General features: G+C 33.6%; 1 protein-coding gene across 1 annotated transcript in view; it reads right to left on the reverse strand.

Moving 5' to 3' along the window:
• tmem117 (transmembrane protein 117) overlaps window positions 1-16,912 on the reverse strand; it is a 118,629-nt gene that overhangs the window by 62,327 nt on the left and 39,390 nt on the right. The window contains exon 3 of the mRNA XM_088922913.1: window positions 769-901. Within this exon, the coding sequence (XP_088779039.1) occupies window positions 769-901 (133 nt within the window). The remainder of the gene's footprint in view (window positions 1-768; window positions 902-16,912) is intronic.

The following is a 16,912-nucleotide window of genomic DNA, read 5'->3' on the forward strand; positions in this document are numbered from 1 at the left end:
TGTTTTGTTTTGTTTGATTTTCTAGAATTAGCAAATATTAGTTATGAGTATACAACAAACCCATTTCAACACTGTTGTCAACCCATAGTTTTCGGTCAAGTTAATCAAATGGGTTATTCTCTGTATTGTTAACAATTCTATCTCACCCACAGACCCACAGATTTTATCTAACCATTAGTATGATGTGTAATTAAGTGTCTTTTTAGTTAATCTTTTTTGTATATTGTTTTATCATTTTCACAAAGTGTACAGTGGACTATTCTGATAAGTCCTCCATAATGTGGGTGTTGAAGACTAGGGGTGGATAGGTTTTTAACAATAGACTGTGTGTTATTTGTTAGTGTTTTCTATAAACAAAGACTGCTTTATTTCTTAAGTACATTGTTAGTTTTAAGGCTTGGTTTATGTATATTCTATTTAAGTAGCAATCACAAAATGTCCAGCTCAGAAGTATTCCCCAGATTTTTAAAGGGATTTGATGCTGTTATTTCAACACATGATAACCAAACATTTGTGCACATACTCGAAAGTCCAGAATATATTGAATTTACTCTTCAACACGCCAGGATGTATACTATTTCTCATTTTTCAATATGGAGAAGCATTTTTATTTTATTATTGTCCCTTCATATATGGTTTTGTTTTAATCAGAAAATTACTTCTCACAGCTAAAAGTGAGAAATGAAGAAGTTTGTGTGAAGTTTGCATAATAGTACTTTGTTAGAAACAAAGAACTCAGCTGAGACAGTCAAAAAATCCTTTCCTTACCCCATGTTTCCAGCCATCAGGAGGCACAGATTGTAAATGTGAGAGAAAATAAACAAGAAAAGAATTGTGCTGAAAAACATTGTCATCCAGGAGCCGTGGTCTTCTCTGAACATTTTCAGTCGCAGAAATCGACCTAGGGTAAAATAAAATCCCATTTAATGTGGATAATGAGTTCAAAATGTTTGCTTAAAAACATAGTTATAGACAGTGCCAACAGAAAAGAACAATTAGTAGTAATGTAGCTAATATATACAGTAGGGAATAACAGTGATGAAATGTTTTAAAATACAAACACAATCAGAAGATATTGTTTTTTACACAAGAGGCCCTCTTGTGCAACAAAAACTAAAAACAAATAAAACATCTTGTGGGCATTGTATGTTCAGATTTTCTTATACAAACACTTTCTAATTTAATATGGGAATCTAGAATTTCATCCAAGATAAAAAGAACATGTCTTGAACTTATTTATCAGCCCAATATTCTCCCCCTGTTTTTCATTAGCGATGCTGTACTTTCTCAAAATTCCTCTTGCCAAAGGCCAACCTGCGTCAGGCCAATTCTCCATGTTGATATTGCAGGAATGGATTAGTAGTGATGTCAGTGCCTGGTGGCAATGATATAAACCATTTTTCACCTTGGAGAGGACGAATAAATATTGGAGAACTGCAGGTATCTCACAGCAAGGACACCAGTGCTGCTGCACCCGCTGGAAACTATCATTATGTGAAACCATTGGCAAAGTCCCTTGATGCAATTTAGAGCAGGAAATACTGTACAGTATATCATGTTTAACTACTTATTCTAAAGATGTACTTATACATCTTTCAAGATATAACATAATCTTAATGGCTTTTGTAAAACCTTAGTTTTTAGATATGAAAGTTAGAGTTGTGTCTTTTTAGGGTTTTCTGTTCTATAGAAAAGGAAACATAAAACATTATTGTTGGACAAATACACTTTGGGTATAAAACATGATATTCCAGAGATATACATCATGTCTGGGTTGGTCTGCCTTTTAAGTTTAACTATCCCAGGCCTGCTATATATTCCTGGAACCACACAGCCCTGAATGGTTTATATTACTTACAACACTATTGTCAATTTAAAAGAAAGCAGAAAATTTAAATAATTTGTACAAATTTTAAATAATTAAAAACCAGTAACATTCACAGTGTTATATAGTCCCAATACACTATGGTCTTTCATTTATTATTGATTAAAATAACACATTTAGCTGTTAAATTTTTGCACTGAAAGGGGAATTTCAAAAGTAAAGGATTAAGCACTAACTAATAACCCTGATGGTTTGTGTGTTTCAAATGACATGGAGAAAGACCATTTTGATGTGAGTTTAAGAATGAAATTGAACTCCACTTTTTCTGTTTTTCAGAGTGTACATTCAGTAGGTTTGTGGACTGATTTCAGATCAATAAAATGTTACAGCAATTACTTCCTTTAATTCCATACCAACTTCTAAAAGTAGAAGTACTCCTGTACTTTTTAAAATGTGATTGTTGTAGAATTTTCAGAGAACAGTTCCAGCACTTATTCAAGAATTGGTGGAAAGTAATTCATTTGTGTCAGTGATTTTGTGACTTAAGACTGGCTGATAGTAATAGAATTTAAAATGTTGTGGCACTCAGTGACTTGTAAGTTTAATTAGGCTAATTTGCATAAGAATTATATGCAAATTATGGTATATGCTATGTACAGTATACACACCTTTGTTTTACCAATCAGAAGCTTTTATTTTGATATGATGTTATATATTGTATATATAACATACTTAAAACATGCATATAGCAAATTTGCAATACATTTCCACCCCTTGTTTTTTGTTAATTGATTAATCTATTTGATTATAATATTCTGAGATTATTATGTATATATAAGTTTCCATCCCATTTTACTGTATGTCCTTCTTAAACTCCTAAGCATGAAATTAGAAAACAGATAACAACATATATTTAGAAAGAAATTCTCCTATTTTATAGGCAATACGCACATAAACATATCCCCTGCAGATAAAGAGAGAGCTCTAGGAATGGTGTTGTTGCAAATATTTTAATCTGAAACTGCTAGTCTGTTTCTGAAACAAAAACAACAGAATCAAACAGCAGATATAGTAGTCTGTGTGCCTATCCAAACCCAATGACAGCATCACCAGACTCAAAGGAACCACCACATGGGTTGCTTTGGCATAGCAACAACTTCAGCCTTAATCACAATCATGTCGTGGAATAAGTGTTGGTCTTATATTTGTGTGTGTAATATGTAATATGTGTAAAATGTAATATGATAATATGTGTATGTAACATGCCATGTATTATATGTAATATGATAATATTTGTCTGCACTTGAAAGGGGTTTCTCAATATTTTCTGTTTCAATCTAGGACCAATGTCACACACTCACTTTGTTGAACTGCAGACTTAATCCCATTCAGATTCCAAGGGATGAATTTGTAGATGCATACAGTAATGTCAACCAAATAATACTTGGTAACATCAGGTCTCTGTATGTGTGCACTCAAACTGATCACTTGGATCACTGTTTTCAAGGATACTTTACTTGAATTCACCCATACTGCCAGCTGCTTATTATCCTTCTTATCACCAAATTGTTACGAATCTCAAAATTATTTCCAGTCAAAACGTGCAGACTTGAGATAACGTCATCTAATGTAATATTTATTTTGGACCTACCCGAGGTTACATTTCTAAAGTTTCAGTATGAGAGAAAGTAATGATATGAAATAAATATGTACAGTACAGTCAAAATATTTAGTTGGGTCCTAGTAAAACATACCACAGTGCACTGTCATTCTTTTGAGTCCCACACATAGAGGTAATCTGTTATAGTATGTCAAGAAAACCACATTGAAAGATTTCCAACAATTTGTGGCAATGTGGTTTGACAGTGAGAAAGACTAAAGTTTCACACAATCAGCTACAGATTTACTTTCCTCTAATATATAATGTAAAATAAATAGATCAAATTAATATACTGTACTTATTTATATTCTTCATCCCTGCCCCCTACTCTCTTTTTCAACACCCACCCACACACACGAGCTGCCTTTTTAATTAAAAGTTAGAAGCATCTTTTCTGAAAGATTTCTTTAATTAGCTTTTTAATACCTTCGAAACAGCCTCACTAGCAAGATTATACTTTCTATTATTTATTTTATTTTTAAATCTAAAGCATTTATAGGACATGTATAATTGTATATCTTCAATCTGTGTGGTAATTGGCAGAAAGATAGCACAGTGGCACAGTGGTTAGCACTCCTGCCTTGCGGTGCTGGGGCCTGGGCCCAATTCTGGACCTGGGGTGCTGTCTCCTCCCACAATCCAAAAACATGCTGATAGGTTCATTGGCTGGAAAAACCATACATAATTTTATATGTTCTTTTAATGTTTTACTATTAGGTTCAGTTAAAAACAAAACCATTTAGAGGACCTAAATACAAACCATCAACACATCAAACAATAAATACTTTTTAAATATACATATATTTTGTTTGTTCTCTAATGATAAGTTATTAACATGGCTGGAGTGACAAGTGCTGGAATATTGGATGATGGGTTAAACACCACATTGTTATAACTTCCATTCTGGTGTTTCATCATGTGAAGTATCACTTTAAAAACCCAGTGTATAGTTCTCACATCAAAAAAGAAGGAAACATATTGAAGAGTCTATATCAATCTAAGTGTCCTGTGCTTCTGTTGAAAGACATGCCTTGAGCTGAGCTCCAGACTTTTAAATATAAAACTGATAAAACTTTGTTCTAAACAATTCATTCATGTCATATTACTTTAAGAAATTATAAAGCCTTGAAAACAGGAATATGAGAGTAAACAACTGAACATGAATGAGGCCATACTGCCTCTATTTTTCATTATGCAAATTGGTCACCTAAACAACACAGCTATCTGACAGTGGTGAGAGAGCCAACAGCTCTCTCACATCCTATAGAGTAATGACTGTAAGAGCTATAAAAGTACATGAAAAAGGGAAGTAAATTGGAAAAAAACAGAAACGTAGCTCATGGCACTGAATGCAAGAGGATGTCAAAGGGGTGATGTGGTTAAAGAAAGAATTAATGCAGCAGTTAAGAGCAAAGGAAGAAAAACAGAAAGAAAAAAATGTCTTGGCAAAGTGACCAAAGGTTTCAATGAACATTAATCTGGACAGTTAAGTATCATCGTAGCATAATACTATATCAGATTTTAGAGATGTTATTTATAACATTTCCTTTGGGATTTCATTGGACCAGGGTTTTGAGCAAATGCACATACAGTACAATTACATTGCAAATCCAGCTTCACCAATATGGCTGGGTAGTATGTACTATACTCCAAAAAATGGCACTCTATGGTCTGTCCATGGGAATGAACCTACTGAGGTTGAAAAAGTGAATTGTTTATTCACTTTTAAAAATAATATGTTTATGTGCAGAGACACATCATAACAAACACCTTTAGGGTGGCCTGTTACAGAAACACACCAAGCGAGACACACACAGGGGTTAAACCAGCCCTGGTTCACGCTGAACATAAACATGAATGCTGCTGGCAGCCCTTGCAAACATATTACAGTCATACTGTAACTTGCTAAATGACTTTTTCTTCTTGTTTTGTGTGTTCTTCATATGTTATACAATATATTAAAAAGAATAGCTAATATCTTTCTTTCATCAAATTAAAACCATTTAGTTTTTTAATTGACAGATATTCATGACAGCTATAATTTGGGGATCTGCACTGCACAAGTAATTTAAAAATGCATCATTTAAATTGTAAAATGTAATAGCACATGCCTGCTTTAAAGGTCATGTAATTTTAGCACCAGCAATGAGCTGCCCATCTGTCATTTTGGAAGTAAGCTAGATATCCATTGTAGCTGCTGTTGCTAATAATCACTGCAGTAAAGTATAAAGCAGAAGCAGAAGCTTAACTAAATGTATAGTTCCATTTAAATTATGGAACAGGGGGTGCATCATTCAAATATACAGTTTGGAATTGTGCTCATTAAAAGAATAATACACAACAAATTAATTGGATGATGAATCTTAACAGAGATGTATTTTTTCTTGAAAGACATCTCATAGCACCAAGAAAACATAATGTCTTCATATTACAGCATTTCAAAAGCAAATGCTGAGCAAATAAATGGTGAATTAGAGGTGTGTAATGGAAGTGTATTGGAGATCCAAGCACTCAGTTCAGTATCCACAATTTCTATCATTTTTTTTCTTTCCACAATTTTTCATTCACAGCAGCTGCACCAACCTTCATTGTCCCAGAGTTATAATACTTTTAATGTGTAGGTCAGGAAAACATCCCCTTCTCCTGTGAATACTCAAATGATGCTCAGACTATTAAATATATTGATGTCCAACTAATTTACTCTAAACAAACCTTATTTTATTCTGAGAACCTTAGTGTCTTTTAGTCATTATATATCTAGGTTCATCTTTAAACCATAAAGTAAAACTGGGACAACAGAACATGTTTTATAAAATATCATTACAATATTATTATTTTCAGTTTTTTTCTTTCATATGTTAAAAATGAGTCTTCAAAACTTTAATAGTTGAAGCCACTTTTTAGGATCAATAGGTATGTGTTTTCAATATGGTATCTTTGTGTTCATTGCGTAATACTGTGTGGTTAAATAGCATTTAATGAGATTATAATCTAATTTACATATTTCCATTTTAGTTAACATTCATTAATATTTTGTATATAAAAATGTTCAATTCAATTGTTTTGTTTTGCACATACAGTATATACTGGGATTTCCTGTCATAAACAGATATTCACACATCAAGATACAGTAATAGAAAAATATCAAGTGTAAGATACACTTTGAGTACGTTTATCAATACTCAAATATAAATTCACACAATAAGATTTTTTAAAACTGTAACACCTATTATCGTTTTTATAAAATCTAAATATTAGATCAATAAAATTTTCAATAGTTTGGTGTAAGTGAATTCCAATACATTTTGAGTTATGACTAAAATTGCATTGTTGCACTATAAGAAATTGTTTTCCATTCTTATTTCTCTGGTGCCCAGAGTATGTTTTAGAGACTATACTGCTCAGGTATGTTTATCTGTTATTATTTATCGGCATAATAGAGAACAATATTCCTGATCAGCATTTTCTTGAATGATTGGACATTAGCTGTCATTGTTGGTGAAAATAACACTGAGTCTGTGAACACTAGATTGCTTCTGTTTCCGAAATAATATTTGTGGGGAAAATTCAGCTTTATTGACTCACTCTCAGCCTTGAAGTCTTGAAGAAATGTTTATTTCTTGAAGAAATGTTTAAGTCCTGACTCAGACAACTTGGAAAAATTAGATTTCCAGTTCAGTTGGAGAAAGATGAGTAGCCAGTGAATTAACCAATGTAAATGAGTTGTATTTTCGCTTTTAAGGTGTGACATCACTGCTGGTGATTGATTAGGATGCTATCAGCTATAGTTCTGGTACCCAACCAGCAGATCGCCCATTGGTGGAACTTCCTTTGGGTGATGAACAGTGATTTTGGACCTATTCTACAATCATCTGCACTTACAGAGACGCACCATGCTGCTTGGTCAAGGCAACACAAAGTTTATTAGAAATCTTTAATAACACTCAATTCTAATTTAAATATGCCTTGTCGCTACAATATGATGATATCAATGTTGTCAATGACAGTATCTGCCATTCATGGTGGAATACACTTGATATTGACATTGGCTGTTGCACACTGTATTTCAATTTTTTAAGCAATACATTAAGGTATGATGATATCATATATACAGTATATATACTGTATGTTTTCATTAGTAAAAACCTTAGGGCCCTTAGAATATATACTCTACATATTGACATTTACTTCGTTATTATTTTATTGAATTTAGATAAACAACTCTGGGTGATATGACACAGACGTTTACTTTAATATTCCTTTATCTACAGTATTCAAAGACTTATTTCCTTAGATAAAGTTATTTCCCTTTAAAAAAGTTTCCAATGAATTGATTGAAATGACCCACACAAGCAGTAGTATGGTTGAAACAAACCTTGTTAGAATTTATGAAAACTGGCTCCAGGCTAAACAAGGGGTTATTATGGAGGTGTATGGTTGTGCGTGTCTTTGTTGGCTGCACTTTAAAGGCAAGTTCTTCCAAGCTTATTGAGCATTAAAAAGTAGTTCTAGTACGGGTCTTAATCATCTGAGGGTTGATGTATGACCCACTGATTTGAATTACATGATATGTATTTTGCATCATTTGCCTGATGACACATGATTCCTAACTCTCCTTTATAGAATATACAGTACAGTAACAATGTGCAGCAGGGCGACATATTCTCCAAACACACAAAAATATTACGCAAAGATTTTTCACACTTCTATAAGGTACTGTACTCTGCGTGTGATGACACTCAATTTTGTCCCCTGCTTTGATTGTATAATTCACAAAACATACTGTATTTGTTCCTTAACTGTTTCTGGCCCTTGCCATGTAAAATCACTGCCAGGTCCTGCCTGAGGCATATTAAGTAGAGACATGATCCAAACAAACCCACTGAAGAGAAAAAAAACATTGCAGATGATAATTCTTAACCTCTTTGACATCTACATTAGCCACACTTAGCATACTAACTGCAAATAAAAATCAATGCAAACATCAAATACTTAAAGTAATTTATTGAAAGGGAAGACAAGAAGAAAGAAAATAATTCGATTTCTGCCTTCTTTAGTGTTACATTGAGGCGAGTAATTTAAAGGTATATACTCAGTCAATACTGTGTAACTAAAACTGCTGTTGCTGTCTTTTTAAATAAAACTAATTTTTGCATATTTTTACCACCACCACTGGCAGCATACTTATGCATGAAATAAATCAGAAACATTATAAAATAATTTTGTGGGGTTTAACGTCATGCTAAATAAACACTGTTTTGCATGTAATGTGTGGCAAGCTGCCTCTTTTTTTAAAAAAAGAGGTGTAGGGTATCCACAAAATAAGCTTGTATTGTTATTTATCTTATTTAATTATCTGTAATTATTTATATTAGTGTTAAAATAAGATTCAATATTCATTTGTGTCATTATATATATCTCTAATTAAACTGAGATTGAAAGTACTAGGTGCCTGCACTCATCTCTTCCTGTGTATGGTGTTATACTTATGCTGATATATTGTAAGTTTAAGACTTTTTTATTTTATTTGTATTATTTTATGTTCATCCTCTAATTGTATTTATTCTATTCTACTTTTTAATTAATGATCTTAATAGATCATAAAAGGTGTATTGAACTGTAAGGATTTAGTCCCTCTCCCTTTCATTTATCCACAGTAGTGAAAATTTAGCAAAGCATATTTACACCATGTTAAACAATATAAAACATTATAAATATACAATTATTGTTAAAGTAAAAGCATGGAGAATTTAGCAATCTTTTCTCTCTAACTAAGTTTATGAAACCAAGGTAAATAGCTTGTTTGTATGCTTTTCAAACAACTTGACATCATAGTTTCTATTTGTTTTGTATTTAAACTCACCAACACCCTTCAAAACTGTCACAGTTTCACTAAGAATTTCTTTATACTGTACAGTATTTCTTATATTTTATCAGTATGGATAGCATAGCTATTCTATAGTCAGCCAGTGGTGTTCCTTGTTCCATATCTCTCATCACCACCCCATATTCTGATTATGCAGCAAATAATTCAGCTTCCCACTGGGACAGTCCCTAGTCTTCATATTGTGCAATGCTCTTAGAGCTAAACCAAAATAATGTATTTGCTGATATCTCCATCTAGTGGTAATAGCATAAATCCTGGTTATTGATGTGACTTAAAGCAGACAGCTACGCTATGAGCTGCACTGACCATAATACAAAAGTCTTAAGCATCTACATCGCATTAAACATTTAAAAGGGAAATGTTCACCTTTCAAATTGAATAAATCATAAAACAATCTCTGTGTACCTTATAAGACAATTGCAATAAAACAGACATTTGAACAGTGTTTAAAATGTATTGGCAGGCTTTTTTCTGTTGCCTTTGGGCTTCTTAAAAGCAATGGTTTAGAAAGGAAAAATATAGAAATCTTGCTTCACTGCCTTGATGTGAGTGAATGTGTTTTAATAATTTAAAAGGTATTAAAATAAGAATGTCAGCCCATGTGCAGTTTATGGCAGTAAAAAATGATCATGTTCAAATATAGTGTTAAATGTATATGCACATGTACCTGCTGAGCCCTACTTATTTATAAATTTGTCAGGCTAATTTATAAATATACCGCATGCATGTTTAACTCATGTCTAACTCCTCTAGTAGTTATCACTTGCCGATATATTAAGAGCCACGTGGAATAGCCATTACTGTGTTTGTTGAGATATGTTAAAATGGGACTAGATTTTAAATGTTTTAATTTCTAAATGCATCATAATAACACTGTTACAGTAACTATGCAATGCTGATAAGGTGTTCTTTATAACACCTGGTCCAAAATGATGCTTTTTGAACAAAAGAATAACATTATTACACATTGTTAGGAATAGGGAGCAGCTGATTGATATTGAATTTTCTGTGCATGGGTATTAATCAACAAATTACCTGAATTTAATATAATATAATGTCTGTATTAATATTAACATAGAACAAGCAGATGTGCTTTAGGTACTTGAAACACTTATGTAGTACTAATCTCCCTGGCTTAATGTCCTTCTGACAATTGTTCTTAAGAAAACAAGATATATTATCCATAGATTGTTTAATAAAAAGGTATAATATCCGCTGACTGGAGAATTGAAAATATAATGTTATCCATCAGAGGATTATATGTACGGAAACCAAATCCTAGGGGATCGTCTGTGTGGATTTCAAAAATCTTGCTCTTGATTCACTAACTTGTTTGAGTTTGTTGAACAAGCAACACCACAAAAATGGTAGATTTAAATTTTTATCAGGCTTTTGATATACATCCTCATAGAATTTTAATTTTTGAATTGCATGTTTCATGTTTGGTAATGTGTATTTGGACTGAGAACTGGCTGAATGACAGGAAGAATAAAATAAGAGATTCATGTTCAAATCGGGGCATTATACAGTAACTAGTGAAGTACCACAGGGATCTGTCTTAAAACAACTGTATTTTCTCATTTATATCAATGATTTACAGTACATTTAGGTTTAAGTAATATGTTTATTCCATGCTGAAAAAAAGAAGAAAGAGAACACAACGTTTCGGCCGTGGAGCCTTCTTCAGGAGCCTTCTTCTTCACCTGAAGAAGGCTCCACGGCCGAAACGTTGTGTTCTCTTTCTTCTTTTTTTCAGCATGGAATAAACCTATTACTTGTTCCTTTGCAGCCTACGCATGCTGACGCAGCTACCCACCTGAACTACATTTAGGTTTAGTAAGTTTAATTAGCTGAGTATACAGATGATACAGCTGTGGGCCAGGGTATTAGGGTATTAGGTAATGAATTTATATTTATTAGTGATTGTTTCTATTTTTAAGGAAAGGACTATATTCATTGGTTTGTGGTATATGAGAATGGGATCACCCCACTTCACCATGTTCCACTGCATCTGAGATTAAGATGTATGAGGATGTTTGTGAAGCCTGCCCTTTACCGGCTTATTTAAGGAAACCATACTGAGTGATTACCACATGTTCTGCTCACTGGGCAGATTATACATTTATAGAAGCTCCCAGAAAGATTATACATTTATAGAAGCTCCCAGAATTTACCAGAAGGTACCCATGGGATACATATAAAAAGAAACATTAAAAAGTATTTGTGAGAAAGTCTTATAAGCAGGAGGCCAGAGTAAGTAAGCTGAGTTGACCATCTAAATTCATTAATGAATTTATTTTTGAATGAGGCAAAATTGTCTGTTTTTGAGAACTGAAACATTTTCATATTAGTTGAACTATTTGAGTTTCCTTTTGTAAGCTTGCCAGGCAGAGTTTGTATCTCTTGTTTAACTGAAATGTATTGTTATTAAGGACTAAAGTCTATTCTTTAGTGTCAGTTTAGAGGGTAAGTTCTGTGGAGCATTTGTTTGATTTACAAAAACAGCCCTATTTACCCTTTTAGAGGTGTATGCATCAAAGTTAGGATTAATCAGGTTAGGAAAAAGTTAAAAGGTACTGAGGAGATCTGGGATCTGACTCCTGTTGTTCATAATTGTAAACAGCATTAGTAGCAATTTGTGTGTTTGTCTTGTGGGTGTCTAATATATTTTCATTCAAATCCCTTGCTTGTTAATTTGCTCCTTCATCACTATCTTGTTACTAGAAAATAAAAAAGCCACATGACCATGTTCACTATTTTCAGACAGCATGGGTGCTGTGCAGTTTAAGTTTGAAATAATTGTTTGTATTCACATTGATATTTGGACTTGATGCCTTACTAAATTTTTACGTTATTTATTGAATTTACTTATAATCTTTTTATTTCATTCTCAAAATAGAAACAGTAGTAAAAACTGAACAATTGACAAAGGACAGAAAGACTGAACAAACACCTATCAGATGACATTGAAAGTAGTCAGATGCAGGGTATGACATGCAGGTAGAAAATACATAAACTGCAGATTTAAAAGGAAGCACTATGCTTAAGATAAGATGGTTTACAAAGGAGAGGAAGCCATTTGGCTCATCTATTTTGTTTGGTTACTGGTAACTAATTAATCCAAGGACCTCATTCAAGAAGCTACCTATGAAAACCACTAAGGTTTTTATGTTAACATACTGTATACTGTAGTTTTAATCTTCTAGATAATGTTGAGATACAATAAAAAAGACAGACAGTGTTAGGATACATCATTAAAAGTGTACAGTGCCTCCAGAAAGTATGCAGCCCTCTGAACAAATGTAAATATTGTGTTGCAACCAGAATTTTTAAGGCACTGAATGTTCCCCTTGATTCATAAAACATAAGCACTGATTTAAAGGAATAAAAACATGTTTGTTGTGTAACAAAAATTAATGATTGGAAATATTTTATGTTTTTTGAAGTACTCACCACCCCAGTCATTATCTGTACAAGCACCTTCTGCAATTTTAAATCTTTGATCACCTACCCAATGGCAGAGGTCATGCCAGAGGTCACCTGACCACTGTATGTGACAGGTCTTTTTACCACAGTATGCTGGAGAGGTCTCCTGACCCCAAGACATGACAGAGGTCACTTGACCGCATAATGCAACAGAGGTCATCTGACCTTGGTACGTAAAAGAGTTAATCTGACCTTGGGACGCAGGTATGTTGACCCTAGGAAGTGACAGAGGTCACCTGAACCCAGGATTTCATAGTCATCACCTAACCCCAGTATGTATGTGACCTCAGGATGCTGCATAGAGGTCACCTGACCCCTGTACACCAGGTGAAATTGGGACACAGTAGAAGTCTTTCCATATCTGAACTAGAGTATTGTCACCCAATTTTTTTTGCAGAATTGCTGAGGCTCTGCCACGTTGGATGGGGAGCATTGGTTTACTGCAACCTTTAAGTCCTTCCACAAATTCTCACAGGTATTCAGACCTGGGCTTTGGCTGTTGCTACTCTAGAAAATTAACTTTCTTGTCCTGAAGACAGTTCAGTGTTGTTGTATGCTTGGAGTCATTGACATGTTGGAATGTGAATGTTTGCCCCAGTCTATGTTCTTTTCCTGACTGAAGCATGTTCTCCTCAAGAATATTTAGTTCCATTTCACCGTACTTCAAGGTAACGATTGTGTTACACCGATGATGAGCTGTTTTTGATTTTTTAAATGTCTTCCCAGATCTATGCCTCTTCACAATTATATTACAGAGTTTAATGGACAACTGTGGGCACACCAGTGGAAATTGTAAGCTGCTTCAGATTTCTCAGTCTGCAGATCTCCACAGACTTGGCTTAGTCTCACAATAGTGAGCATGAAAAAGGCACAACAACACCTCCACGTTCTGTATTGCCTAAAGAAATGCGGTGTGGAGAAGCAGCTACTCATGAACTTATACCACAACACCATTGAAAGTGTCCTTACTAGTGGTATCACTATTTGGTACAGCAACACTACAAAGATGCACTACAAAGGGTTGCTGCAGTGGCACAGAGTATTATAGGATGTGACTTACTATCAACTGATGAGATTCACATCATCTACTGTCGCAATAAAGTTTAATCCATCATGCAGGATCTCAACCATCCTGGCCACAAACTGTTCACTCCCCTGTGCTCTGACAAGAAGTACTGCACCATTAAAGCATGGACCACTAGGCTTAAGAACAGCTTCTACCCTACAGCAGTGTGCATCATATACAGCTAACTGTACAATGCCTCAGAACTCAATGCACCTCTGCAGTATGCACTTTTGACTTGGACTACCATGTATTTTTGTTCACTACCACATATTCATTGTTCTCTACCATGTATTTATTGTTCTGGTTGTTTATTGACTTTACATACTATCACTATTTATTATGTACCATTTTGTCTACATTGTGTGGTGTTGTCGTACTGTGGTGTCTGCTGTACTGTGCATGTCCTAAGAGAATGGCAGGAATAAGACTTTCAATGTACATGTACAGTACATATGGCAATGAACTCCTCTACTATAACTGCTTCATCTTCATGGTAGAGTTTCTGCTCTGACATGATCTGTCCACTGAGGGACCTTACATAGATGTATTTCTTCTGAAATTGTGTCACTGCGGTTGAGCTAACCACAGATGAACTCCATTCCAGATTTAGAGTGGTCTCACAAGGAAATTAAATAGAGTGTCATAGCAAATAGGGTGAATATGTATCAAGACCTTTCAATGTTTTCTTTTAAATTATATGTAATCATGCCCATTTTTGTAGATCAGTAACAAAAAATTGTATATAAATGTATTTCTGTTTCAGATTGTAACAAACATTGTGAAAAAATTCCAAGGGGGTTTAATATTTTGTGATGGCACTGTAAATTAAGAGATATGTTAAAATTTTATCATTCAGTAGTACGACTTCATTTAGACTATTGTTTAACAGTTTTGTTCAGCACATTACAAAAAATATATCAGTGTTCTGAATCAATCCGGAGAAGAGTAATCACATATATCCCATAGCTCAGGGGAAAAAAAAATTAATCTTGAACACAAGAATTTAAAACACGTTATGCAGTCATTTTGCTGAAGAAGCTACTATAGCTTCTTTCAAGTAAGATGAGCTTTAATAGGTTACAAACAAGAGGAGGCTTTCTTAAGTTCTTATAATAGATGTAAACTTTTGTGTTTTTTTCTTATTTTTTTTAATTGTTAATACGTTTTTTAATGACATATTGTAAATCTAGAATGGAATGAAATCTAAAAACATTTATTGTGCAAATAATTATATATTATACAGTATATTGTGGTTCTAACAATGTCCCCAGTTGTTGAACCTCTCTCAAGCCACTGCTTTCTGTTTCATTGTGGAGGACTAGGAGAGGATTTGGGGCTCAACCCTTAATGGCCTCAGTTCTTTAGGTTAACTAGCTACCTGAAGCATATTAAAGTTTTTTTTAACTGTGCTCTTTTTCTGTTCAAGACTACTATATGAGAAGAACTGATTGTCTTGACGGTCCCGTAATTGAAGGAACAAGTAAAGACTAGTTTCACTTTGACCATTTCTCCCTCTTACAGTATGTTTGGTTAAGTATCAATTGATGAATCAAAATTGGGTAAAATAAACAGAGGGGCCTGATTGTTTCTGTATAAACAAATTTCCATTCATTGTGGAATTTTAACCATGTCATAATAACAGTGATCAGCCTTCATAATGAGAATGTCTGTGCTATAACCTATAATCATTACTAAGGAAATTGTTTTGATTTAGAGTATGAAAAGAGAAGTCATTAAGAAACATTGTACGTTACAGACAAAACTGTTGACTTGTTCACGTCAGTTAAGTTGTCTTTAATGGTTATACGTGGCTCTGTTCACCGTGTAGGGGCATCATTTAAGTTATTTTTTATTCAATTTTTATTTTCTGATTTTTTCAATGTCTGCTTTGTAACAGATCCCATTCAGGATGTGTCCCACATTGGACCCATTGCTTAGCGGGATAAACTCCAGCTCCCCTGCAGCTCTGAGCTACAATATGCAATTAAAAAATGGTTGGATGGATATAAAGTATTTGGTGATTATGACTTTTAATTATCTTGTACGAATGCAAGATACAAATACAAAATAATTACATTGCTAGTGTAGCAATGCTAAAAAGTGAAATAAATATGTTTATTGTCTACAAATAGCCTAACCAGTAATTTATTTAACATTTTTCATGCTATCTCTGAAAACAGATGGAAGGATTCTTCATGACTCACAAAAAAATCATTGATGTACTGACCAATGTCCTTGAACATTGATTAACTCAATAACCAGTGGAAGCTTGTGACACACATCCTATTTAGTGGCAGATGTTTGAGCTATCTTGACATCTGCTTCAACCATTTACATTTAATTACCAAAGAATAAGATTTGGTATTTCTTCCCTAAATTTCAGAAATATATCAAATGCTCTGCAATGCATTGTTTTGTTATTCATTTTTTTTCAATACATTGCTTAGTTAAAAAGAATTATTACTGTCAGCAAAAAACATTTTGTGGCCTTATGTGAGAACCACCAGAATATATTAATATTTTCAGAATAGAGGGCATATAACTGTTGATTGGGAGTGACAATGTTAACAATCATAACATGCAGACATTCAAGGAAATATATTTCTTCTGAAGCCTGTCCACTATAAATGGTCATGGTGAATTTAAATTATGCAACTCTGTGTAATGACTTATTTCAGTATAATTCAAGAAGGCTTATTTTACACAATATAATGCTCTGCTCATATTCATATTAATTTTAGTCATGTTTATTTCAACACAGTAATTTTAACAGGTGATACACTTAGATCATTACAAGATTCCATCATTTCAGTAGGTACAATGTTACAACATGTTTCATATTCAGCATGTAAAATATGAATATGAATATGAATTTAAACATATCCTTTTCATGTTGACATTTAGTCATATTAGTATATCTGTTTCAAAGATGTAATCTGGAATAGAATGGTCTGTCGTCATCGTTGACAGCCTTCTCGCCCTCTATTT

This window comes from Atractosteus spatula, chromosome 8, assembly GCF_055471065.1.
Source record: "Atractosteus spatula isolate fAtrSpa1 chromosome 8, fAtrSpa1.hap1, whole genome shotgun sequence".
NCBI lineage: Eukaryota > Metazoa > Chordata > Actinopteri > Semionotiformes > Lepisosteidae > Atractosteus > Atractosteus spatula.